Raw genomic sequence first — 26,198 nt, 5'->3', positions numbered from 1 at the left:
CATGAACAGTTCAGATTCTTTTAAGTACTTGGAAATCCTCAATAGTATTGCAAAATACACTATTTTGTTCAGTAATTATAAAAGCTTAAGATTCCCAAATTAAAAAAGATACTTATGAAAATTTCATTTACAACGTTTTTTGAAATATAAAAATGAAAATTTTCAGAAATGGATTCCCAAGAACTCCAATGAGAATACATTTTGATTTGAATGGTAAGTAAACACAAGTTATAAAGCATTTAAATCACTAAATGTTGTATATAATTTATGTAGGTTGCATCACCCCAGAACCTTTATGAGAGAGGTAATTTGGAAGTTAAATAATTTACCCAAGATAACAGAACTACCATGGTTTGCCAAAGCCAAGATGCTTCCAATCATAAGATACATGGTTAATTTATAACTGCTAAAAGAAAAAATGTTTTTAAAAAGTCATTATCAATTATAAGACACAGGCAGATTTCAGAAATACTAGCATTTCAGGAAATCAATGGAATTTGGTACAAAAGTGACTAAACTAGTTCTCAGACCTTGTCTTTTTTTTTTCCTCCTGAGGAAGACTAGCCCTCGGCTAACATTTGCTGCCAATTCTCCTCTTTTTGCTGAGGAAGACTGGCCCTGAGCTAACACCCGTGCCCGTCTTCCTCTATTTTATACGTCGGACGCCTGCCACATATAAGTGATGTGTAGGTCCATGCCAGGGATCTGAACCAGCAAACTCCAGGCCACCAAAGTGGAGCATGAGAACTTAACTATTGTGCCACCAGGCGGGCCAGTCTATGTCTTTTTTTTTTTTTTAATTTTTTTTTAAACATTTTATTTTTTCCTTTTTCTCCCCAAAGCCCCCCGGTACATAGTTGTGTATTCTCCATTGTGGGTTCCTCTAGTTGTGGCATGTGGGACGCTGCCTCAGCGTGGTCTGACGAGCCGTGCCATGTCCGCGCCCAGGATTCGAACTAACGAAACACTGGGCCGCCCGCAGCGGAGCGCGCGAACTTAACCACTCGGTCACGGGGCCAGCCCCTAGTCTGTCTTTTTTGACTAAACTGTCACAGATAATCTTCTGGAGTCTACTAAGTAGTACTCGTTCTGAAGAATCCCTAACGTTAAGACACTCAGGATGCCGCACCTGACAGGCCACTCGGATGAGGAAGTTCACCACGGTGTCTGTGTGCTGCTTATCGATGGGCTTGGACAGGAGGGAGTCTGCTCCAGGCAGCGACTGGCTCCTCCCGAACACCTAGAACAGGCAGGAGGAGCAGCTCAAGAGCGCGTTCCCCACGGGGCGCTGACCGTGCAGCCAGCTAACAGTACCAGTCCTCTCAGGGGCTGACACGACTCTGGGCGCCAGGGACACCAGAGGCAGGGGCGGCCTCCGCAGACAAGGAGTAAACAAAGTAACGGGTCATGTGCTCAAGACGGAAAGGGGGTGTGCTCCAGGAAGTTAAAGGGTGACATCAAAGTAGCTCGTCAGCCTGAGAGGCAGCCACCACGAGGAGAGAGGAGAGAGAGAAGGCTGCTCCAGGTGAGGACAAGTGCCAGTGGACACGTCCTGAGTGAGCAGAGAAGCTGGGGCACGTCTGAAGCAGAGGAAAGGCCTGTGTGGCTGCAGCATCGTGCACAAGGCACAGGGACAGGAGGCCACCCACAGGGCCAGGTCACGCAGGCCTGAGAGGCCATGGCCAAGGGGAGGGCTTGGTGAGGTCAAAGACCTCATGGTTTTCAAAGTTTTGATTTTGAAATGATAACATTCACAAGAAGTTACAAAAACAGTACAGAAGTCCATGTACCCTTCACCCAGCTTCCCCAACTTACATTTTGAAAAGAAAGTTTTTTGGTACTCTGCTTTGTGAAAAATGTATCAAAGACGGATAAAAGCGGAAGGAGTGAAGAACTGGGAGGCAGTGTCAGGAATCCGGGCGAGGCGGTGGGGCTCGGACCACGATGGTGAGGGCGGCGATGAGAGAGGCGGGTGGTATTGGTGGCTGGGTGACAGGGCTTGCTCTCCACCAGAAGTGCGGAGAGGAGTAAAGGGATAAATTGCAGAGGGCTCCAGGGTTCTAAGGTGAGCACAGGGTGGACCAGGAGCCGCATATTCTCGAGGAATGGCGAGGGGTCGGGGGAGAGTTCAACTTAGGCATACAGAGTGACAGGGCTGCCACCTCCGCAAGGGGTGAGGAGAGTGAGCACCCCAGGGCTCTCTTGGCGGCCGCCCTCCAAACAAAACAGGACACACTGTCTTCGTAAAAACTGAACACAACATGGGAGCATGTTCTCAATTAATTTTTTTACCTCAAAGAGTTTCTCTTGATGCCTTTCTGCATGGCATTAACAATTACCATGGGAACTCTGTGGCTTTAAGTGGGCGCACAGGAAAGGGTGTCTGCTAACTTGGGAAGCACCTCTAGCGAGGAACATGTTTCTATCTGTGGAGCGCAGCCTCTCCTGGTTGTTCCTCTGGCACGGTGCTGGGCACTGAACCCACATTCAAAGTTTGACTAAATGAACGAACTTCCACGAGGAAGCGCAGAACCCGTGAAAGCAAGCCCGCCGGCGCGTGCACACGGCCTTACCGCGCTGATGGCTCCCGTGGCCGTCCGAAAGCGCTTCACCTCCTGCGCGGAGTCCACTGACAGGCCTCTTTTAATGGATGTGACAGAGGTGACTCCCTCTCCACTGGAATTTGGGTCCATATCTGAATCCGGCTTAAAAAACACGCACACACATTTGATTTGACTGATTTCTAGGGAGGAGTATAGGGAACACAACCAGGGACAACATGAGAGGGTCGACACCCCTACCTGCTGGTCCTTGATCCTCTGCAACTCCCACTTGATGACGACTTCAGACAGGTCCACGGCCAGCCTCCTTTGCTCAATGGTGACGCTGGGTGTGAAGCCCAACCTCTGCATGGCGCTGACCATGTGCTGCACCAAGTGATGGCGCACCGGGTAGTACACCTGCGGGGGGGCCAGTGTCACATGGGGATGCTGCACCGTGATTCCGGGACATACACACACATATGCACATGAACACGCACACACACAAATATACCCATACATACACACACACACACACACACACCCCCTACCCAACTTACCCCCTACCCACCTTGGCCCCAACACACACACGACCCAAATTCCTGCTCAAGAATTCTGAATCGTAACTTAAGCAAGGAAATTCTCACTGTCCTATGTAAGTGTATGTGTGTTTATCACCCACCCCACCCCGGTTAAGTATATTTTGGCCTTTTAGTACTATGTTTAAAAAAATATTGAAACTGAATTCTCCTTAGTCAGGTCTAGTCACATGGATCAAACTTTAGACTTGATGTCATAAAAATTTAGCCATACCAAGAAGAAAATTCCCAATTCTGAAAGAGCTGTCTGTAAAAGAATTAGCTTTCAACTCAATCCTTTCTCCTCTACCCAAAACTACGAGAAATATTTACATATGAATAAATCCAACAAAGTGGGTGATTTGGCTAGAGGAGGTGCCAGTGACATGAACAAATTTTCAAGACACGTTATCAAAATCGAAAGTTAACAATGATGAGCTCCCAAAGTAACAACTCACCTGCATTCACTGTCCGCTGAGCAGTTACAAGAAAAACGCAGTCTTAGACAGAAACAAGCACACACCTGAGACACAGTCTCTAAACTACAGCAACTCCCATGCTGATAAAGTCACACACACACACACACACACACGTGCACACACACATACATGTAGTAATCAATGGACCAGAAATACCTTTACTAGAAGATGAATGACCACCTTATTGCAGAAAATGAAAGAGGCACAAGTTCAAAGCAGATGCCTGAAAACGCATTACACACCCATCTACAGCATTTCCACAAACCTTAAAATGCTGCACTATCAAGTGCAAAATATGAACCAGCTGAGGGACCGTGTGTCCCTCCTCCACGATGATCTTCCTTGTCCAGTGGGTCAGCATCTGGTGCCCATCCTCCATTCTGGCAGGTACTGCCGGAGTCAAAATGGCCATCGCTTGTCTCACAATTGCTCGAGCTTCCATTGCATGGGCCTTGAGAAGACTGTGAAAAACCTAAAACGGGAAAGAGATTCTTAAATAAGAATGAAGGCTTTAAAAAACAAGATAAAAATCACTTAGAACCAAGGCAGAGTATTTTTGCAGAACAATTTTTTAAAAACTCCTAAGGCGCTCTTATTAGGAAGCAGTTAGCTGCTTTCTCTTTCATTAAGTTTTGATCAATGAACACGTTCATTCTAATATTGCTGAGCACCTACTCTGTGCCATGCTAGGCTAGGGTGGAGTACACAAAGATGAGTAAGACGTAGCTCCTTCAGGGCAGGGATCGCGTGTCTAGTACAAGTAGTGGGAAATGAGTTGAGGTACAGGCAGCATGGAGAATGTAGTGAACAGGACCACTGTCAGAGGCAGTCTTGCAAGAGGTCAAGTGAGAGCCGAAGGCCTGATGTAATTAATTAAGGTCATGGGAACACAAAGACCACCCAATTGCTACTGAGCATGGTGGGGACAGGAAGGGTGTTGGAAACAACAGGACTTGCCCACGCCTGGACGCTGGGGAGAACAAGAGGGCATCACAGGCAGCCCCCCAGCTATCTGGCTGGGACAACTGGGGGAGAGCGAGGCCAATCAGAGACTTTATTTCTATCTCAAGCACCTGTGGGAGGTGCTATCTGAGAGGCCACTGGCTTTATCTGGGTCTGGGGTTTGGCACCACAGAAGTTCACAAGAGGGAGTGATCAGAGAAAAATAATGAGGAGTGACTCACAAAATAGAACAGAAGCGATCACTTATCAGCAATCACTTAACAGGACAGAAAGGCTGAGCAGTTAAGTGTATCATTACCTGTAATTCTTGCACGGAGACAGTAAACTAAATCACCAAGGGCCACAGAACGCGTACATGGAAGAAATGAAACTCAAACCCCGGGATGCCTGACATCAAAGCCTAACCCACTGAGAGACACAAGGAAGACATGCTTGAGCTCGTCAACGCAGCAGAGGGCTGACAGGACGAAGGTTCAAAAGTACCTACTCCCTTTAGCTAAGGAGTGGGCTGGGCCCTTGACCAAAACATTGTCAACGGAACAGCTGACTGGAAGGCAGAACGCAATGCGTAAAGGAGCGTGAGTGGACAAAGGAGGCATTTTGTTGTTTCAAAAGCAAGGCTGCAGAGGAACGAGAGAGCAGGGCAGTGACCAGAGAGGAAGGAGAGAAGGAGTAATCACGAGAGGCCTCACTGCGTTTATAGGATGGCACAGACACGCATTTTTAAAAGGTACTGGGAAAAGACAACAGGAAAGGGGAAGTTGTGATCGTACGAGGGAGCAATGTGTACATGTTAGAAATATATGTGAACGTCACGTGGACAGGAGGGAGCCTCGCAAAGTACCTGAAGGACAATTTTCTTGTGTATTGCAAACTTGGCAATGATGTGTGCCAGAAGCAAGTGTCCGCTATATTTGCAAGCGGGATCCACACAGGCCTTGGAGAGCAGGCAGGGCCATGCAAAAGTCATGAGGCGGCGCAGCTTGCTGTTGCGGTTCTTGTTGTTGTCGTGGATGTGGTGGGGAGCGTGCTCCACCAGCAGCGTGGCATACTGCAGAAGGTAAATCCTCAGGGAGTCCAGCATGTCCGCCTGCTTCTCCGGGTCAAGGACCTGCCGAGAAAGAGAAGCAGAAAGGAACTCAGTTCTGGTTTTGAATTGTGTTACCTACTACGGGTCATATGGCAAGTTTAAACTTTTATCAAAAAATACACACACACACAAACCCTATATATACCTGAAGTCTTACAATGACACAGTCGACGTCACATCGGTTTTCCTTACTACATATGGATTTAGAAACTCACTGAATTTATTTCAATGCTGAAAAAAAGGTCAGACTTAGAAGGCAGAATGCAGTGGGTGAAGGGGCTTGCGGTGGAAAAGGAAGTCGTCCTCTTTGACACAAGATGATTCAGGACTGAGCTTCTTAACTTCCACGTAGTTGAGATTTTTCTTTCCTGGTCCGCTATCATTATCTAGGCCTTATTTTTCAGTTTTATGATCAGAAAATGTTACCCTGGGAAAAAAATCTCTGTTTTTAAAAACTTGTCATAGTTTTCTACGTTACCAAGTATCTTATAGATTTTTGTATGTGTTTGGTGGCTATAGGAAAAAAAAGTACATTCTTTAAGGAACAGCCTACTGTCTCTATTGAACCAAATCTATCCACTGTACCACTCAGTTCAACCAAGTAGCCTAACTATTTCCATCTACGGGAAGGTCTCAAAGACTGAAGTCCTCCAACACAACTGCGCTTTCATCAGGGTCCCTTTCGCCCCCTAAGTCTTATCTCTGCATCTGCTGATTCCCAGGGGGCCCTCCCAGCGTCTCCAGCCCGCCCAGGGCCATTTCTGCTCATCCAACGCTTCAAGTCCAGCTCCTCACCTGTGCTGCCCCAGCAGCCTCCGATCCAGAAGACACAGCCTGGAGGGCAGCACTGGGGAAGGGGCCACGTGCGGGCCACCACCTCCATAGTCGCCCACAATAAGGTAAAGGGCAGTATGCAGATCGAAAATAATCCCTTGGGCTCAGCTCTCATTCCCTCCAGAGGGTGGGGTGGGGTCAAAACTGCAGGAAGGAGGTCCATCTTAAGGGACAAAGACTATTAAGGACCCGTAAGCTGCCAACATGAACAAGAGTCCCCTCTGCCTAGACCCCAGGGCAGAACAGGCGAGAAAAGCAGCTGTGTCCTTCCAAAGAGTGTTGATGTGTACTCGGTGGTCACCTCTACCAGAGCCCCTGGAGCCCACACTGTAGACATGGAATGCCAACTGCTCACAGCACTCTAACAACGTGAACACAGGATACTCAAGGCAAACACGACACCCATGAGTGAGGGCCGGCAGCCCAGCCTGCAGAGGACAGCCGATGCACTGCGAGAAACAGTACGGGCACCGACAAGGAAATGTTAACTCAAGAGACCTTCCAGTGCAAGCTGGAAACGCTACCGTAAAACGCACAGAGACCTTAAAACCTAAGCTAACGTCAGACATTACTACCACCACAACCATGTTTCATTAACTTGGCAACATAGGGTCACAGGGGCAACTGGATCAAGTCCAATATACTTACTGGCTTTCAGTAGATTCTTTTGTAAAGCCAAAGAGGAAAACAGAACATCACAAATCTATTGACCAGCAATAGGGGCTTTTACAAAATAACTTGGATATCTGAATTTTCATTGAGATAAATTCTTTTTCATTGGAATCTATTAATATAGAAAAGTTAATTCATTCCAAAGTGAGGCTGCCTTAAAAAATTCACTAGTAGCAATTATAATATAATGTTCTGCTATAAACTAACGTAATCATGAAAACTAAACGCCTGGGGCCGGCCGCATGGCCGAATGGTTCCGTTTGTGCGCTCCGCTTTGGTCGCCCAGGGTTTCGCTGGTTCGGATCCTGGGTGTAGACCTAGCCCCACTCAGCAAGCCACGCTGAGGCAGCGTCCCACACAAAGGAACCAGAAGAACCTACAACTAGGATACACAACTATGTACTGGGGGGCTTTCGGGAGGGAAAACAAAAAGAGCAAGATTGGCAGTAGATGTTAGCTCAGGGCCAATCTTCAAAAAGAAAACTAAAAGCCTTAGGGAAATAAACCTACTTCAATGAACCCATCTCTCTCTCTCTCTCTCACACACACGAGCACGCACACGCACGTGCACACACACACACACTCATTCACATGTCAGGCTCCTTTTCATGCCAATGCGTTGTTAGTCATGCCACCTTGGTTATGAACACACTGGTGATGCTTTCTGGGTTATCGCCTTCTGGATTGGGAGGTCCTAGGAGCTGCTCTCCTTCCCCCTTCTCAAAGCTGTACAGGAAAGCAGGATTCAAGATATGCTGCAGAACCTGCAAAAAAATTAAAAAATGAAGGAGAAGGACAATGAAGCCATGCTCTTTCTTTCTTTAACAAGGCAGGCAGGACCACCAGCTTGGTCACACTGCACCATGGGTGCACATAATCATCCTGACTTGTGTTCAGATGGTCCACTACAAAGGTAGGTTAAAAACCTGAAGAAAAGAGATGTCGGCCTGGTTTACTCTTCTTACTGCAAACGAGTCATTTTCGACAAACAAGAAATTAGCAAACTACTTTTCAAGACTGGTTCACCGCTGGTTCTCCCTCAGTTTTCTCAACAATGGCATCTTCCTCAGAAACAGTCGGGACTACTATTTAAGTATCAACCAAGACAGCAGAACACGAACGGTACTCTCGGTTCCCTAGAAAATTAGCTCCCATGCCCGTGGCTTCTACTGCGTAATGCTGGGACTCACCTTGGCTTTCAGTTCATCCCCGAAGCTGGGGTCATTGAAGTCCACAAAGCGAAAAAACAGGGCACGTTTTTGAGCAATGCTATAGTTTTTGGGAATTTCTTCCTCCATATATTCTTTTAAGAATGTCATGTTGCAGAGAAAACGACCAGTAAAGGCTCGGAGCAGCTGGAACAACAATTCTATATCTCCATAATTCCTCCTGAAGGGTCAAAGAAAGGAAACAGGTTAGATTATGGCAAATTTGATAACATGTATCATCTCTGACTTGCCTTTTACACAGCTCAAAGCTATATACAGTCCCTTCTCTACAACAAATTTGACTACTACACACACCCCATGAACCACAGCCATGCACAAGTTAGGAAAGAGGCTCCAGCTTAGCTTACTGGATGGAACAAGTCACTTGACACAAAGACGACAGAAGCACCCACTTGCAATAATTCAGCAGACAGTAGGCCAGCAGCTTGGGCTCCTTCCAGTTTGTGGCAGCCATGTTCTCCTTCCGGTGTCTTTCTTGAAAGGTTTCACTCACCCACACGCGTCTCAACTGGCTCACCAGAGAATGCTGATTGGCCAGCCAGGAGTCATCGTTCTTCACTATAATACTTATGATCTGGCAAAGAAGAGACAATTCGGGAATTTGACAGGGTTCTCTCTGCACCTCAACTGGAGTTGAAGATTTTAGGTGTTCACTGAAGAGACGCTACCTTCACGGCCTGGAACTGCAAGTCCAGGCGCATGGTGCTGGTGCTGGGCGAGCCAGGGCGCACGGCCGTCTGCGTGCCGCCAGGCAGCAGCAGCGTGATGAACCTGTTGGGGTTGGCTGCCAGCACGTCGCGCAGAGGTCTGGCATCTTTGTGTTTTAAAAAACTCTGAAAACAAAACAAAAACAAGCTGTTTTGAGCTAATCAAAACTCATAAAGTGACATAGATACAGATATAGATGATATAAACTCTAAGGTGCTTTCTAAATCTCTCTAGGCAGGATTAAAAAAAATTATGTAAGCATCTGTTTTAAAAGTGCTTTTTAGACAGTAATCATACTTCATGATAACGATTTCTATAATCCTAGCAGCTCATTCATTTGTTACCACCACCAAAACCCTATAGAGAGGGATGCTCTTGGACTTGAACTTTTCGTACACGCAATGATGTTCCTAATAGTCAAATACATTAGAGGAAAATACAGGCCGGCACTGAGCAGCGACAGAGTCTCAGATTGCACAGCACGCTGGCTGACACAGACGGCGGGGCCGCCGACTCCGGCCCCTGCGCCCTCACCATGAACATCCTGCTCCACTGGGGGTCGTTCAGCGTTGCTTCCATCATGAACAGCTCCACCGTCTGCGAGGGGTGCCGCGTCAGGAACTTGATCAGAGGCTCTCTGAACGGACTGCCAGCCTAGAAAACATGGCGAAAACTCCATCTCCTCAGGGTCCACCAACCTAACACGGTAGGAGTGTGCATTTCTCCCTGAGAACTGCAGTCCACTAACAACCACGAGCAAATCGCAGAATCTAACATCTTTATACTGTTGTATTAATCCATCTAAACTATAACAAAGAAAAAACATGCTAGGCGACAGATGGAGGAAGAAGGAGCATCAGCCCCGAGCCTGCCCATCACCTCTATCAGCATCGCCCGCTCCGTCTTCATCACGACCTCTAACAAAGGCTTCACCAGGGTCTGAGGCGCGGCCGGGATCAGATGAAAAAGGTTTATGATTGCCGAACAAATTTTCATTTCCTGACGAAGAAAATCAGAAATCAGAAAATAGGCCAATTAATTTTGCTGGCTAGAGGTATCAAAATTACTACAGACCCTGCTACGGTCTAGCTACATTCGCAAGGCTAGCCAACGGAAGCAGGGTTAACATGTAAAAAGCCACAACTTACCAATCTCAGATGACAGCTGTGGCCTAAGGAAACTAACTGCCCTCGGCCTTCAGATTTCATCTGACAACGAGGGGAGCGGGGCTGAGCGTGTACCTGACGTGACTGTGTGTTTGTGTCCACGTACACTGACAAGTGTTGGCAGCGACCTGATGGGCAGCCCAGGCCAGCCCCTCACGGAGGAGGGGATGCTCATGTCCGTGGCCCTGAGCGTGTCAGGATTCCCTCACTTGGCTGTGACATCATGGGGTCTTCCCAACACACTAAGTTCGGAGGGCAGAGACTTCCTTTGCCCTCAAAACTTAGCACAGAAAAAGTCCTCAAAAAACACAAGTATTTACCCTGGAGACTAACGATCAACATAAATAAATGACTGACCATGGAACTGAGTATTTGTCAACTAAGCTGACAAACCGCTATACTGAATGTGAAAAATGGGAAATGCAAGAAGTTGGCCCTTCTTAATGTGCTGGCAGCTCAGTGGTCAACTGCTCTGAGTGTCATTCCAACTGTGGGATTCAGTTTCAGTTCCTCGGTTTTGTGTCTGTAATTCAAAGGAACTCTCCAGGGCCGCAGGGCGGGGAAGACGCCCGGACTGGACAGCTCAGGGTGTGCACGGACACCGGCCCTCGGAGCATGGTAAAATGGGGATGATAACACCAGTCCTGGGGACCCCGTCCCAGCAGCAGCATTTGAGATTCTTCTCAAAATGCCTCTTTAAACCAAAAGGAGAAACAGTGAGATGGGTAAGAAGTGAGAAAAATTAGCTCAGTGTTGCCCCATCCCACCTCCAGAGCGCTCCTTTTATGGTGTTTTTAAGTCTTCAGACAGAGCAGGTTGCATCCCAAATTAGAATGACATTCTAATAATGGTACTTTTCTAATGGCTCTCATTTTCAAAGCACTGTCAAGAAATGCCTTCTTGTGGTCTTCACGACACCTCCGGAAGACAGGAATGACAGACCTTACCATCCCCATTTTACAGAAGAGGGAGAGCTCGGAGTCTGACTGTGTTTGTGTCTCCCGCAGTGGGGAGAGACGCACACTGGGTGCAGGGGGCAATGCGGATTTAAATTCAAGGCAGGCAGGCAGTCAGTCATAGGAAAGAAAATGTAACTCCTCTCAATTTCTAGCTGGTCTAACATATTCTTTGTGGAGTTTCCTCTCAAGAGGTTTTGAGATGTATGAGTTCATATGAACATCATGATAGCAACATCCAACTGAATCTTAAATAGTATTACGATATGGCACTTCTAACATGTAGAAAACCAAAGAACTTAGAATCTTGCTTAAAACGTCCTAATAGAAAACATGCGTGGCATCCGGACAGTTCACAGCAATGGTACTGATACAACTCCGCCACAGACAGACAATACGGCTCACCGCACTCAAGGGCACAAGGCACTCTGTCCATCACAGAACCACAAGTCACAGCAAAACCAAAGACGACAACGACCCCCTCCTGCGCCTCCACTGAAATTCTCACCTCTACCCCTTCCATGGCAGGCTGAACCAAAACAAAAATTACAGCATGAAAAAAGGCAACAGAAAGGTAAAAGGAAAAGAAAAGAAAAGAAAATATAAACTGTTCTTCACATTGCAAGTCATAAACTGACTTTTAATAGGTTGTTCTCACCTCAAACTGACAGAATGGAGACAAGGAACATCTCCCGCACTCTGAAATGCTTTCCTGAGGATGGGGAGGAAAATCATCTTTTTTCTATTTATGTTATTGACATAAAAACGTCCCATATACTCATACACAGTAAGGATAATTGGGGTAAACAAGACAGTAAAGACAATTATCAGAAAGCACACAATAATTAACAAATGCTCAACAGCAAAAAATGCACCTTCCACCCTTCAGACGTCAAACAGCCCTTCTCAGAGTGTTGAATAGAATGTATCCCTTCCCTAAACCAAATGTAAAAAACAGGAATTTTGGATTTCTTGTCTAGGGAAAGAAATTGTAAGACCTTGTTGTATGCAAATACATTGAAAAAACTGTTTTGTTTAGAATAATTCAAGATTTTATGTGCAGTGCTGAGACATTAAAAAAAAACCTCTCTTTCCCAGTTACAGTTAGAAGACTACTACTACTAGGGGCTTAAGCCCCACCAATTAGGTATGTCCGAGGCCCCCAGACTCACAACAACCCACAGGCCTTGACACCACCCACCAGACACCTGGGTTACCTGGTGAAGTGAAGCTGTGGGTGTGTGGGTGTATGAGTATGGGTGTGGGTGCGTGTGTGTGTACACAGACACGGCCTAACAGGTGGTCATGAGTTCTCCCCTGTGAGTTCAGTGCTCATCAGGCAAACTCTCCTAAACATGAGGAGGATGCAAAGCTCTGATCATCGAGGGTACTTGACACTACAGAGGAGCTTTTATTTATTTTTAGTCAACTATTTAACAAGTCTTCAGTCTAGTTTCTCAATTCGGCAATGTTATTGGGGTCTTTAACCAAATAGGAACACACTACTTTCCAAGACCCATTCCCAATCCTGTACAGCATCCATGAAAAACGATCAGAGCTCAAGAGGAGACAGGCAGCTTGGACCTGTGCCAAGGCAAGGCGGCCTGTGGACCCCAAACACCACAGACCCCGAGTTCAGACCTGCGGCCTAACCTCCTGCAGCTGGACGTTCCCAGGTGCCCAGGGAATACATTCCCATGGTGACCAGCACATTTCAGCAGGGGCTCAAGGACCTCCCAGTGCCCACGGCTCCATCCCCTATGTGATGTCCTCCAGCCCCCTAAAAAGCCCTCCAAAGAACTTGCTGGAAAAGTTCATGGATCCTCTCTGATTTAATGCAAGTCATTCATCTACCCACTAGGTTTTTAAATGTTTATTCTAGAACTGGCTATGTGTTTCAGAGAAGTAACAGCTTATTATAAAAACAAATATAAAATCTAGAGTGAAATACCTAACAGATGAGAGATGGGGAGGAAAAGCACAGAGGACCTGCACCTGCTCCCAAGAGCCGAGGCTCTTAAAACACGCTCTGCTCTCCCCACCAAGAGTCCCTATTTTTTTTCCTGCATATATAAATAACAAACCTTCAAAGAGGTCATGGATGGCATAACACTCCTAAAAAAGTTTAAAATCCTGGTTTAGTTTTGCTTAGTTGGCTGTTTAGAAGCAGCAGGAAACAAGACTTACGTAAACAAAACACCTTGACACAGAATGGTCAAAACAAAGCATAATAAAGCCAAAAAAAAAAAAAAAAACCAAGTTGGGATGAAACACAGCATCTGACAAATAGGCACAGGAGACAAAAAGCCACGTTAATGATGCCTCTGAAGAGCTACAGGATTCCCTCCTCAGGATCCTGCTGTACAATTTCACCAGGCGGAACAGGAACTTAGGGAAAACACCATCCCACTGACAGGACATCATCGACTTAAAAAATATTTTGAAAGAATATTAATATATACAAATGAGATTAGATTCAAAACAGCAAGAACCATTCATTTTTAAGAAACAAAGGCTTTAGCGACCAACATCAGATTCTTAAAAAGATTTAACTAAAGTGGTTTTCCCTCAAAACCATAAAAATGTGTTTTGAAGTACTGGCCATCTGACTTCTGGCAAACACTGAGGTGGGGGATTCAGACCTAGAAAACAGACATGCCAATATTTAGTGATGCTTTATTACATTCTCCTCAATGTTTTAGTAAGTCCTAAAGTCTCTACTTGGTTTTATGAGGCGATGATGATGAAAAGCAATGGAAAACAGCTGAGGAATGCACTACCATGCACACAGCAGCTGCCAAGAACAGTCTAGAAAATACACTTTATACACTTTAAAGCAAAATGAGTAAAATTGAAATACTAACATTTCAACCTTCCCAGAATTCTCATCAACAAAAATGTCATATCAAAGTGAACAAAAGAGAGATTTTAAAGAAACATGAAAAGGAACGTTCAACAATTAAGAGAAATAAAAGCAAAATGTAATGCTAATAAAATACGTTTGACAACTTACATAGACTATAACCATACAGAACTAGCTTTCTGACCGGTGTTTTAACTGAACGCATTGCTCCAATATGAACAGTGATAACAGCAGTGCACGGCAGGGGTGCCCTCCCAGAAACAAACAAGTCACTCACGTTTCCGTCGCTCCTCTGGCCCCCTTTATGGGTGAGGACCACCACCTCCATCCACTTTCGCAGATGTTGCTGTTGAAAAAATACATCCTTAGACAGTTTTTCCTTACAACAGGAGCATTTCAATTCCAAAAGGCTGCTCTTAGGGGAAAACTCATAGGTAATCACTAATTTCCATCATATTTAATGTGAGAAGAGCAGTGTTTCTATTACTGAAAGAGCACAACCATCAAACTAGTGATGAGAAGAACTGGCATTTTTTATGTTCTATAAATAGAAAGGCTGCATTTACCCTGACCCAACAGAAAACGTCTCGAAACCCGGCCATTCCAACATCAGGAGTTTGCTCTATCCATCATTACTACTGTCACCTTACTACTGGGTCAGTGTGCATCGCAGCTGTTCAGTGTGTGCTGTGATGAGCTGGGCACCATGCTAGGCATTGGGGCAGCGAAGTGAACAAGCAGACATCGTCCCTGTCCTTGTGGAGCTCAGGTTTCAGTGGGGAAAACAAGGTAAAACACATAGGTGCCTGCTGTGTGAACAATTATGGTTTAAGAATCGTGAAAGAATACCAGGAACCAGCTTTAGATGAGGGGTGAGGAGGTCAGGGAGGGCCCTGCTGAGACAGACAAGCCAGAAGCATAAGCGAAGAGTGCTCCAGGTGGAGAAAAGGAGGGACAAGGCCCTTAGCCAGAAACAGAACAGTGGCTGCTGTGGCTGAGGATTACTGGGCACAAGGGGGACCCAGGGGAATGGGCTAGTGATATGGGCATGGATCCCATTTGGTCAGAGGCCATGCAAATTAGTGCAAATAGGTAGCAATCCCCTTCTGTGCAGAATGAGGGCAATCGTTCCGTGGAAAGACTCCGCGTTCTGCTGTAAGAGCATGAGCAAGATCTGTGAGCCCAGAGTGACTCTGGCCTGAGCTGGGCATGCGGCAGCCAGGCTCCCGCCCACGTCCAGGAAACCGGGCAGACAAGCAGTCAGAGCCTACAGCTAAAACCACAACGAGAGCATCCAAATAAGAGAACTACCCATTACCCTAGACTGTCCAAACTCGTTCTTCAAAACACTGCTGCCCGGCAGGAAGTTAACAAGCTGCTTTAAAAAGGGCTCCACGGTAAAACAGGCTTGGGGACGGACGGTTGAAATACACCTAAACACTTTTCTCTGAGCCTTTAATGTCTAGAGACCTTGTAAAACTTCAAGAGGGGAATACACTAAGTTGTGTTTCCCAACTTACTTAGCCAATGAACTGCTTTTCATGGAAAATCTACATCTTGGGGGGCCAGTGTTCCAAGGAACACTTATTGAGAAACACTAAAATGCACATTTCTTCAAAGAAACTAAGAACACTAAACTGACGTGTCACCAGTAAAATTCCTTGAAGGATATCACCAGACTATGTACACTACATGAAACCTGTATCTTATTAGAATAGCTATTCAGACCAAAGATACGAGAGTCACAAAATTAAAGGTGGAGAAAACAGCCAGCTGCATTACCATTCATTCTGCTTTTAGGTTCCCCAAAGGAAAAAAATGCCAACTGGTGCATAAATTTCACTTTTAGTTCAATAAGGAGATATCAGAAACAACTAGCCACATAAGAGGCTTCAAGATCAAATGTCAAGCAGTTCAAATGTTAAGAAAGGAAAATTTTCAGCAGCTTTCATGAATGCCCACCCCACAGAGTAGGGTGTCTTATCTCTTAAAATTAAGCTGCAGGCTTGAGCTGTTAACCTCCAGAGCATATCATAGGCTTTGGGAGAAACCAAAGGCCCAGTGACTGAGCACACGTCTCAGGAGTACGGCCACCTAAGGGCGAACGTGTCCCTGACCACGGCACCCGGCAGAGCAGAGCAGCCCAGGCTACGTAAGGAGGACCTAAGCCACAAACGCAAAAGCCCCATCAGCTCCGGTCCAGGCTGGGCTCGGGCGAGGCGGGCGCCAGAGGGAAACGGCTCTGCAACAGTAGCTTCGATTGTTCTTTATCAAGAGTATCAACACTCTCTGCTTTCAGAGGACTTCAACCACTCAGAGAGCGACTATAATGCCAGAGAAGGGTTAAAATCTCCGAAGAAACTAGAAACGCAAAACCCACGTACTTTATTTCAGGACAAAAGACTCCTGGCCTTAGTGAGAAACCTTCAAGCTGTTCTAAATACTCTGGATAACAATGTTTATTGAATGAATTTCCAGCTCACAGCAGATACGAAGGGTTAGATTTGGGGTAAAAAAAACACCAAAAAACAGACAAAGTTGCTTCAAGCAGGCATGCAAAGGCAGCAAGAAATGACAGCCGACAGAGGGAAGAGACAGACTGTAATGTTTCAAAAGAGATGAATATAAAAACATGAGGACATTTTAGAACACAGGCACAGATCTCATATATGAAAGCACTGATAGCTGTAATAGGATATAAGATAAAGTGTATGTCTGATGTGCTTTGATTAGAAAGCAACACAATGTCAGGCACTTAAACCACACTCGTGAACGTCTGTATGTCCGTAAACTGGTAGGTATGTATGTGTATTACATGTATGCGGAAGCTTAAGGAGTCTTCCAATTTGGAAAATCCACTTACAAACTTTGTTTCCCAATTACACTCTACTATTGGGGCATGACTTATAATTTCTAAGATCAATCATCATACTATCAATTCCCAGTTGGGTGTTTTGGTCCTTGTTCACTGTTTAGGTGTCTGTAGCTATGAAGAAATGAGTATGTGAGGTGAAAAGCTGTGTGGTTTTCGTACACATATTCGTGTATCTACACTCCATGCACACTACATCTATAACTACCTATCTACTCACTCCTGTCTACAGCTGGGGAAAGGTGTACCAAAACCAGAAACAACACCTCTATGTCCTAAAACATCTAAATCGCCAAAAGCTACTTGGGAAACATAGCACGAAAACTACATGCACGTCTGCAGTAATGTACCACGAAATCGTGAAGTAACAAATTATTTACAAATGTCTATTTACAAAATGCAAGAGAAAGCTAATAGCTGAAATCCTCCTTCCTCGACTTACACTTCAAGTTTAAACATTGTCAAACAGATCTTTTATTTGCATAATTATTTCCTTGGTAATTCTAAAAACCCAAAGGACTTCTAAAGTTCTTACAAGTTTTTCATTGCATTGTCTATAATAGCCAAGGACTGGAACAATCTAGATGTTCATCAGTGGGGGAATGGCTAAAGAAATCATGGCATGTCCACAGAATGAGATATCACGCAGCCATAAAACAGAAGGAAGAAGCACTTTATGTCCTGACGTGAAATGATGTTGTGGTACAGGGGCACCGTTAACGTTGGTTGTCTCCCGGAAGGGGAAGGCCGTGGTTGGAGGATGAGGATGAGCAGGAGACTCCACAGTATACCTTTTTACACCTTTTCAGTTTTAAACCATGTAAATGGATTACTTATTTTAAAAAATAATTTAAATTAATTTTCAGGTTTATCATAGAGTATATTTACATACATTTGGCTTACCATCATTTGATCACAAAATTTATCATTGAAGGAGTTTGGGAAGAGCCTGGTGACTGATGTCAGACGATTCACAACGTTCAGTGTCAAGCTTCGATAATCCCCCAGCATCATCAACAGAGGTCGCATGTGTGTGTGGATTTGATCTACCTCGATGGTAGCACCTTCTAAAAACTATTAAAAAAGGAAGGTTACAAAGGAAAACAGAGAGCAGAACAGACTTTACGAGAGAATGGAACTCATACTCGACTCCAGCAGCAAGTTTGGGAACTAGTAACTCTAATTCACAAGTTTCCCTTGGGAAAATGAAACAGTAACCACATTTATTGCAGAAGTTTATGATGAAATGAGGAAGACTGGTCATTACTATTTAATATTTTAAAAGGCTCAGTCTGACTATGAAACAGGTAGAGACACTGTAAGAACGCAGTGTGTATTAACCACAGACAGACCTGCAGGCACACAGACAAGGTGAACAGGAAGGACTCAGTGCAGAATTCACCCAGCCCTCACCTTTCTCATACAGGCTTCTCCGGCCTCCTGGAGCTCACTATTCGTGGAATTGAGGGCTTTGAAGAGTGCGGCAATGATCTTCTCTCTGGACTGAGGGAGGTAATTGCACGCAGCAAGCGCATCTTGAGGGAGAGAAACCAATACAATTTCATTATTAATCTGAAAAATATATGAACAATTTCCTTGTCTAAAGGCTCTTCTCAACCAACAAAAAACATGAATCACTAGCTCTCCTTCCTAGCATGTGGCCCTGAGAAGGACAAAAGGACGCATGGTCTTCTACACACATGCTCACTCTTATCTAGGAGTCAAGTCAACAGCCTGCCAGAAAAGCCAGAATAAATCTTACACTGTCCAGAGGAGGAAGGACTAGAGGGGGGAAAAACAGTCCCCACTGACACCCCTGCCCCCAAGACATCCTCAGCGGGTGAGAGCAGGGCTCACCTGCAGGCAGACGCACGCTGAATTAACGCAGAGGGCATGGCCTGGGACCCGGGGATGAAGGGAATAGACACACAGCCCAGCTGCTCTCCACTACCCATGTCTAATCAGGCAGCCTCCTCACAACTTGGCGGGGCTCAAGGCTTGGCAAATGCACATATTCTTAGGAAGGGGGACATAACCCAAGTTCTATATGTTAGTTTAAGAGATAGCAAGAGTGATGCCCCTGTTAGCTAACAGGAATGCAGGAGAGGCACCCTGAAGAGAGGAACCCCAGCAGGAGAAGTGAGAAGCTGCCCCACATCCCTGTGGTGCATCTCCTGCTCTCTGAATTGCCGCTTCAACAGCCCAGCCCCGCCCTCAAGCCCAGGTATTACGGTCTGCCTCTCAGCTCCCCTACTTCTAATTCAAGGAGGGCTCTCACATTTTATTAAGTGGTTAAAAATCAACAAAGCAAGAGACAAGGTCAACTAAAAACACTTGTTTGGGGTATTTATTTACCCCTCCCCCCAAGGGGGGCACGAGGGTTTCTAAGCACGAGGGCACGTCCTGATACAGCACATCCTGCTGAACTGCACAGCTGCTGTGCTAACAACGGTAACTGCCGCGCCTCCCGAAGGCCGACAGGGCAGGGTTCCCAAACCCTTCTGAAGCATTACAAAGCCCAGAAAGGTCAGTGTATCTTACTGTATACTTTGATTTGGATGAAGATGGCAATATACGAATGGCACGACAACTCTCTTAAGCCAGAATATTAGATTCTTAACAGAATGTAGCATAAAGAGTTTACTATAAATTCCATTGCTTACTATAGAGTGATAAATTTAAGCCCTAGAAATCTATATAATCCGTTGACATCTCATTACACAGTTTGATAAATATACAATTTTTTGATTCTAACTTAAAAAGACCACAAAAAGCCAGAAAAATTAGACAACAAAAAAAAGGCCACCGTCTCCTTTCACTCTTGTACTGAGTAACTCAAGCAGATTTCTGTTCACTTACTTAACGCTGCAATTCGCAAAGGTACAAGTGATGGCAGGCTTTTATAGCAGGGCAGCTTTGTTAAAGCGGAATCTTCAGCCTCGCACAAATTTAACAGCTGCAAAAGAGAAACGGATTTAATTTAGCCTGCTCTTACTGTGAAGACATCATAACCTTGCAAATAACAGAACACAGCAATCTTCCACCCACACTGCAACACAATTAATAAGCTAAACTCAAATCCTCAAAAATTTAAGTATCAAAATATGACTGAGCGTCCTTATTCTAAAGCAAAACTCAGCCAAGCTCATTAGTGAACTAAATCCTTAGACACTTTCTCACCCACTCTGATACCATAATGTTTTTTCTTTACACAGAGGATCACTTTCTCTAATAGCAAATTCCATGATGGTGGTAGGTCTCCAACTTGCTCAGAGCTGCTTCTCAATGCTGTGAGCCAGTGCTCAAGAAATATATGCGCTCCAATTCACATATGTGAGTGGTAATACTTTTTCTTCCTTTTTTGATACAGGATAGCATAAAGAAGGAAGCTGAACATCACCGGACTACTGTAACTCAGAGATCCCAGTGGCTGTGGCTTCCAGACATTTTACTATAGCACTATATACATACATATCTAACATCTAGAATGTCACATATGGCGTTCTATTACTACTTTCCCCTTCTATTTACATCCTGGAAAAAATGGTACAGACTTTTACTGTTTTTTCCCCTCAAAGATTCCTACCTAGTAAAAGATGTACAACAGCAGAAAAAGATAGACAGTGAAAAGCACTTCAAGTCAGCACCCTGTTCCACCCCTCCGAGGAAACCACTGTTAGCAGTGACATGTACGACCTTCGGAAACGCTCTCCTCGTATATAAACACATATGTGCGCGCACACACACATACATACGTACACAGCTATGTCTCTATCGACAGAGAGTGCTGAGTAACTACAACATAATCCAGAGTCCCAAATCGTCACGGCCATCACCAGAATCCCCTGGGAAGATTTTAGACAGCAGATTCCCAGGTGTGACTCCAAATCTACTGAATCCAAATCTCCAGGGAGAAGACTCAAGAGTCTTTATTTTCCAAAAGATCTTCACGTATTTTGATGCAGCTAATGCACTGATAAACACCTGGAAAAATCAGTTTCATCCCCCGAGATTTATCACAACACTACCCGGTTCTGGTCTTCAGCTTACTCAGGAGTTTTCCACGCAGGTTAAAATACATCTAGAACCACCAAAGGGAGGCAGCCCTCCCGTCCTCCAGCGGCCCTCCTGGACCCGCGGTCAAGTCTTATGAGCAAGGACTTTTATACAAAGGATGTAACAAGTATAAAAGATCAAAGCTAGACCACATGATCATACGACCATCCGTCCAAGCAAAACCATAGGACTTAAAAAAAACAAGACAAATTTTTCATAATTGGAAATTCAGACTTAGTGTGGATCAGGAAGAATTTGCTTCCTCATGACTTCTGCCTCAGTTTGCTCTGACAGCACCTCCAGAAGTATGACTCATGTCATAAAAATTTCAAATTGGGACTGACCACCAGACCATTACTGTATTCTAAGAATTAATGCTTATAATTTGACTGTATCAATAGTTTAATTTCTGTTTATCGTGGTTTAATATCACCCCACACTGGAATGTTTACCGTGACAAATACTTCTAAGAAGCCACCGCCACTGCCTATTCTCTGGGGTCAAGGGCCAAGTCAAGTCCGCTAAACAAAACGAGAACCCAGCAGGACAGTGCGCCGATTAGGAACCCGGCTCTAAAATGAGTCCTGGCTCCCGCCGAAGCTCCACAGCCCCTGCTCCGTGGCTTCTGGTTCTAACAAACCCTCAGGCTCAGTTTCTGCATCTTCAGAATGACAGGAGTCAGTGTCCATACTTCACGGGGTGCTGGCAGCGCCACGCGGGGCATTCACGGGAAGTTGGTTCTCAACAGTGCACGGCACATTCAAGTGATCAAGAAACTCAGCAAGCTGGCACTTGCTCCGTGCCAGTCTTATTCTGAGCACCAGCTGATTCGAGGGTGATTAAAGTAGACGGTACACTCTTTTCCCTAGAATACAACTTTAAAGCCTCAAGAGCAAGCTTCCCTGTGGAGGGCCAAGAGAGTTAGGAGGACTCAGAAAACACACACATTTTGTTGACCGTCTCCAGTCACCAAGCCTACCTTCTCCCCAGCCCCAGATTTAACATACCTGTGCAGAGCTGGGCCAGGCTGTGGCTGGTTACCTGTGCTCACCACCCGTGCCTTCTCTGAATGCTGCCTGACCAGTCTTCGCGCACAAAGACAGGTTACCAGACACACGTCATCACCATCCACACCACGCCGCACCACCACCCCCCTACCTCTGTGTAGAACACCTTATGCTCCACCACGTTAAGGTCCATTGTGAAGAGCCGGGGCTGCAACGTGGTACAGAACGTGTTTCCTTCCATCAGGCCGATCTGCGCGTTGGCAGGCTGGTGCCTGAGCAAATGCTTCTTAGGTGGGACCATATCCTGGAGGACCTGGGACAGGCAAACAGGAGGCACCACTAACCAGATGCCCCTTAAAAAGCAAATGCCCCTCTTCACAATATGCCAAAACCACCACCAATTTGCACACCGAAGATGAGCCCAAAAGTTATTACACACGTGCTCTCGTTAGGGAAGGGAGGTCACGTTTCATGTGTTAAAACTGGGTCTGGGATAGGTACACACCAGACACACTTAATTCCCACAGCTACAGAGTAACGTCTCTTAAAACAAACAACAGAACAAGAGCAAAACTACCGACTGCTCCACAGACCCAGGAAGCCAGCCTCCTATTCTCTTGACGCTGACATTTACCAATACAGCCCTTAATATAAGCACACTGCTTTCTGCACATGTGAGATCAAAAAGAGCGTGTATCTAGCACTTTGTGAAGTGGACACAAAATCATAAATTATGTATCATTTACAACTCAAATTTCAAGGAAAAAAGTCTTAAAAGTTTTGCTCAAATTACCCCAGTTCCAGCGACAGCAATCTCACCTCTTTGTGGGGTTCCATTATGGCGGTCACACTTTTCCCAGTGACCTGGGCCAATACCTGCAGTGAGTGCATAGCCTGCTTTCTCACAGTGGAGTTTGGAGAGGTGACTTCTCGAACCAAGTCATGTGTCACGTGGTGAAAAGACTTCTCCTGAGCCGCCACGATCTCCTCGGCTCTCTCCTCGTCTTTTAAAGGTGTCGCACACCTCATCAGAAGCTGCTCCAGGGTGGTCTTTGCCATGGCCACTGCCCCATTAGAAACCTGCAGGCAGGGACTCCTTAGAACGAAATGGGGATGCTGCCCACAGCACCCAGGTCTCCTGCACGCTCGCCTGCCATGAAGGCTGTCACCGCGGGGCCACGCCCTTCTGCCAGCCAATTAAACAAGACTACTTCACAGCCTCCACACGGTACTTCAGTAGCTAAATCACCTTCTTAAAGGCCATTCCTGCTTGTCAGTCAGAAAAGAAAATGTGGATCCAGGCACGAACCTCGTATTTACCAAACAGTTAAGCTGGCAATGCCTGCCATCTTCTACGTGTTTGCGTTACATCTGCATATGGGTTCATACAGAACGCACCTGCGAGAGAATTTCTGCAGCATGGTCGCTATTTAGCCCTATGGCAAAACTAAGTAGGATCCCCTTTTAGAGGGGTACTGTGCTAAGTACTCTGGCCTGTGACTGCTCTTTATCAAGGCAGATAGGTCTTTAGATACCCAGAGAAAGCCTATGAGGGTTCTGATCTGTCCTTTTATTAAAGATGCTGTACCGAAATCTAAGCTTCTAGAAAAGTGTATCTGCAGAACTGTCTCAAACTCCTCCGGGTGAATTGGCTTTCTACAACAGCATGGTTGGGCTTGGGGCCACCCGTCACCTACCTCTCCAGTTAAGTCCATCATGACAAAGAGAAGCGCTTTGAGGAATGTCTGCTGGTTCTGGAGAACCCAAGTGAGAGGCAACCGCTCCATGAGAAACTTAATGGATACCACACCCCCCAGCTTTGCGTACCAGGCCTGCTCATAACAACACGCACACAAGCGCTCCACAATGTAAGAAAACAGAGGCAGCTGGCACGCCTAAGAGAAAAACAAACACAGACCATAATGTTACTGCATATTCTTAAACTGCCAGTCAACTCTAGATTGACTGCCCGTGGGCACAAACACCCCCAAATAGAAGACACTCCTCAATCCTTCCTTACCCTCTCCTTTGAGCCCAGGATGATACTTGCAACATCAAATATCACAGCCAGGGCCACCTCCCCAATCTTGCAGAGTTCCTTCTCTTCATACGCCATACAAATAGCTATTGCATCAATAAGAACCAGGGGATCCATTCCTTTTGACCCATTTTCTTCACTGTGAAACATGGCTGTGCTGGGCTGGCTGCCCACCTGATAGCAAGGTAGCAGGAAAGGACCTGCAAGGAGAGGCAGAAGGCACAGGAGAGAGCAGAGTTTATTTACATGAGCGTTCCTGTCCCACAAATAGCAAAACTACCTCATTTTTCCCTTGAGGTTAGGAATTCAGGAAAATTCAACCCAGGTACTTGAGACCAACTTTTGTTAAACTGCAATTATTTGTAACCTAAGTAGTCTGATTCGCACTAAGGCTATTTTTTGGAATGTTTCCCATTACACACTATATTATTTTCAGATTTTCTCAATCACAACACAAAAATGTATTAGTTTAAAATGACAACCACACTGAGGTATCTTCTTTAAAAAAATCACTAAGCAGGCCAAGAGGCACAGCATCGTAATGACTATGGGTTATGCCCTGGACATTTCTGCCATAGAAATAACAATGAAAAGCAACAGCATCCGGCTATGACCCCCAAAACACACAGTCAGAGAACAACCTGCCAGCAACTATTAATTAATGCCTCGCAGGTACCCAACACTGGGTGAGACGGAAGTTACGGAGAAGCTTACAGGTCTGCTGCAAAGATAATGTTAACACAGAGGAAACAGTGAGAAACCACCTAAGTGTTAAAGTGTGTAGCACTCACTGTTCAGGCCAAGAAGAGCTCAAAAGGGGAACGGTCTGTGTTCTGCAGTGTAGTGTTCCGAGAGAGCTGCCCACTGATCTCCAGAGTGAGGGCTTTGAGAACACAAAGTGGGGCAGCGCTACTCAAGTGTGTCCACTGACCAGCGCTAGTCTGGGAGGAGTGCAAAAGCTGAGAGTAAGTGATCAGAAACTTCTACAGCAATTGGTAGTGCTGTGACATTTTTGCTGTCTTTTCCAAAAGCACCAGTCTGCGATGGACTGGAAATAAAAACAAAGAGAGAAACAGAACCGGTCCTTCAACACCCAGAGCCTGAGAACTCCTGAAGCAGAGCGAGGAGCCATTCCAGGCAGGGGGAATGGCATGGACGACCATGGAAGGAGCAGAGACAAGCACCGCGTGGAGACTCGACAAGACAGCTAAGAGCAGAGAGCAAGAGATGAAGTAGGGAGGGGAGGCTGGGCCTCGGGAAACAACACCATGGAGAGGAAGACAGCGACGAATGTGACCACAAACCGTCTCTCCGTTTTACATGCAGTGTCCAAAGGTATTCAGCCCCCATTTCTCATGAAAAACAAAGGGCCAAAAGACTAAATTGGGTGTATTTTATAGATAAAAACTTGGTAACAATTTTCAAGTTAATACAGCGCCCATTCCTGAAATACCAATGATCTCCATCAATGCAGTAAATGGAAAATCAGAAAACAAAAGCCAAAAATCCATCAGCCAAACTCAGCTCCTCCAAAACACACCCTCCTGCCGAGGTTCTGCAGCACCCTGAAAAAGTCAGATAACCACCTCCTCTGCCCACTCACCACACTGCTGGGCAACGGCCACCATGGTGTAGTGGCGAATCAAGCTGGCTACGAAGGGCAGGGCACTGGGCCGGAGGTCCTTAATGACAGCGGACATGAAGGCCCCGGTCAGGGCCTGCTCAAACGTCTTCCGAGCTGGAGTGTCTTGTGCTTTGTAGCGATGTGATATGATGACATTAGGTATGGTCTTTTCTGTAAAGCTGAAAAATAAAAGTTAAATTGATCAGCATGACACTTCAGTCCTGAGCTGATGATTCCACTATGACTTATTTTTTTATTTTCAACCTGCCCACTTTCTTCTTGTTCAGAAGGGCCTGAATGAGTTAATTTTTACGCTTTATTTTCAGCAACACCTGGAATCAAACACGATGAAATCCATTTGGACATTTACAGCCAGTGGTTTGAGATACCAATACGTTCTACCTAACGTGAGCACAGGCAGGACTCAGGTAAATTATAAAAGGTGGCACATTCAATATCGCCATAATTATTTTCTATTTTAAGAAAGCTGATGTTTGATTTTGATTTTTTATAATGAAATAAG

General features: G+C 45.6%; 1 protein-coding gene across 22 annotated transcripts in view; it reads right to left on the bottom strand.

The window, feature by feature from the left end:
• TRRAP (transformation/transcription domain associated protein) overlaps window positions 1-26,198 on the bottom strand; it is a 117,395-nt gene that overhangs the window by 51,080 nt on the left and 40,117 nt on the right. For 7 of the 22 annotated variants that reach the window (XM_023655276.2, XM_023655283.2, XM_023655282.2 and 4 more), the window contains exons 23-44: window positions 25,655-25,854; window positions 24,034-24,251; window positions 23,711-23,908; window positions 22,833-23,093; window positions 22,165-22,326; window positions 19,810-19,906; window positions 18,364-18,485; window positions 17,854-18,024; window positions 14,356-14,424; window positions 11,874-11,927; window positions 11,724-11,744; window positions 9,973-10,092; window positions 9,628-9,747; window positions 9,054-9,218; window positions 8,778-8,959; window positions 8,347-8,545; window positions 7,792-7,920; window positions 5,405-5,671; window positions 3,863-4,069; window positions 2,802-2,960; window positions 2,574-2,705; window positions 1,130-1,240 (exon numbers count right to left, since the gene is read on the bottom strand). In XM_023655276.2, coding sequence (XP_023511044.2) covers window positions 1,130-1,240; window positions 2,574-2,705; window positions 2,802-2,960; window positions 3,863-4,069; window positions 5,405-5,671; window positions 7,792-7,920; window positions 8,347-8,545; window positions 8,778-8,959; window positions 9,054-9,218; window positions 9,628-9,747; window positions 9,973-10,092; window positions 11,724-11,744; window positions 11,874-11,927; window positions 14,356-14,424; window positions 17,854-18,024; window positions 18,364-18,485; window positions 19,810-19,906; window positions 22,165-22,326; window positions 22,833-23,093; window positions 23,711-23,908; window positions 24,034-24,251; window positions 25,655-25,854 — 3,364 coding nt within the window. The remainder of the gene's footprint in view (window positions 1-1,129; window positions 1,241-2,573; window positions 2,706-2,801; window positions 2,961-3,862; window positions 4,070-5,404; window positions 5,672-7,791; window positions 7,921-8,346; window positions 8,546-8,777; window positions 8,960-9,053; window positions 9,219-9,627; window positions 9,748-9,972; window positions 10,093-11,723; window positions 11,745-11,873; window positions 11,928-14,355; window positions 14,425-17,853; window positions 18,025-18,363; window positions 18,486-19,809; window positions 19,907-22,164; window positions 22,327-22,832; window positions 23,094-23,710; window positions 23,909-24,033; window positions 24,252-25,654; window positions 25,855-26,198) is intronic. The other 15 variants (XM_023655284.2, XM_023655286.2, XM_070230719.1 and 12 more) reach the window with 5 other exon arrangements.

The sequence above is a fragment of the Equus caballus genome, chromosome 13 (assembly GCF_041296265.1).
Source record: "Equus caballus isolate H_3958 breed thoroughbred chromosome 13, TB-T2T, whole genome shotgun sequence".
In the NCBI taxonomy this organism is placed as follows: Eukaryota; Metazoa; Chordata; class Mammalia; order Perissodactyla; family Equidae; genus Equus; species Equus caballus.
This window is presented reverse-complemented; position numbering and strand designations above follow the sequence as displayed.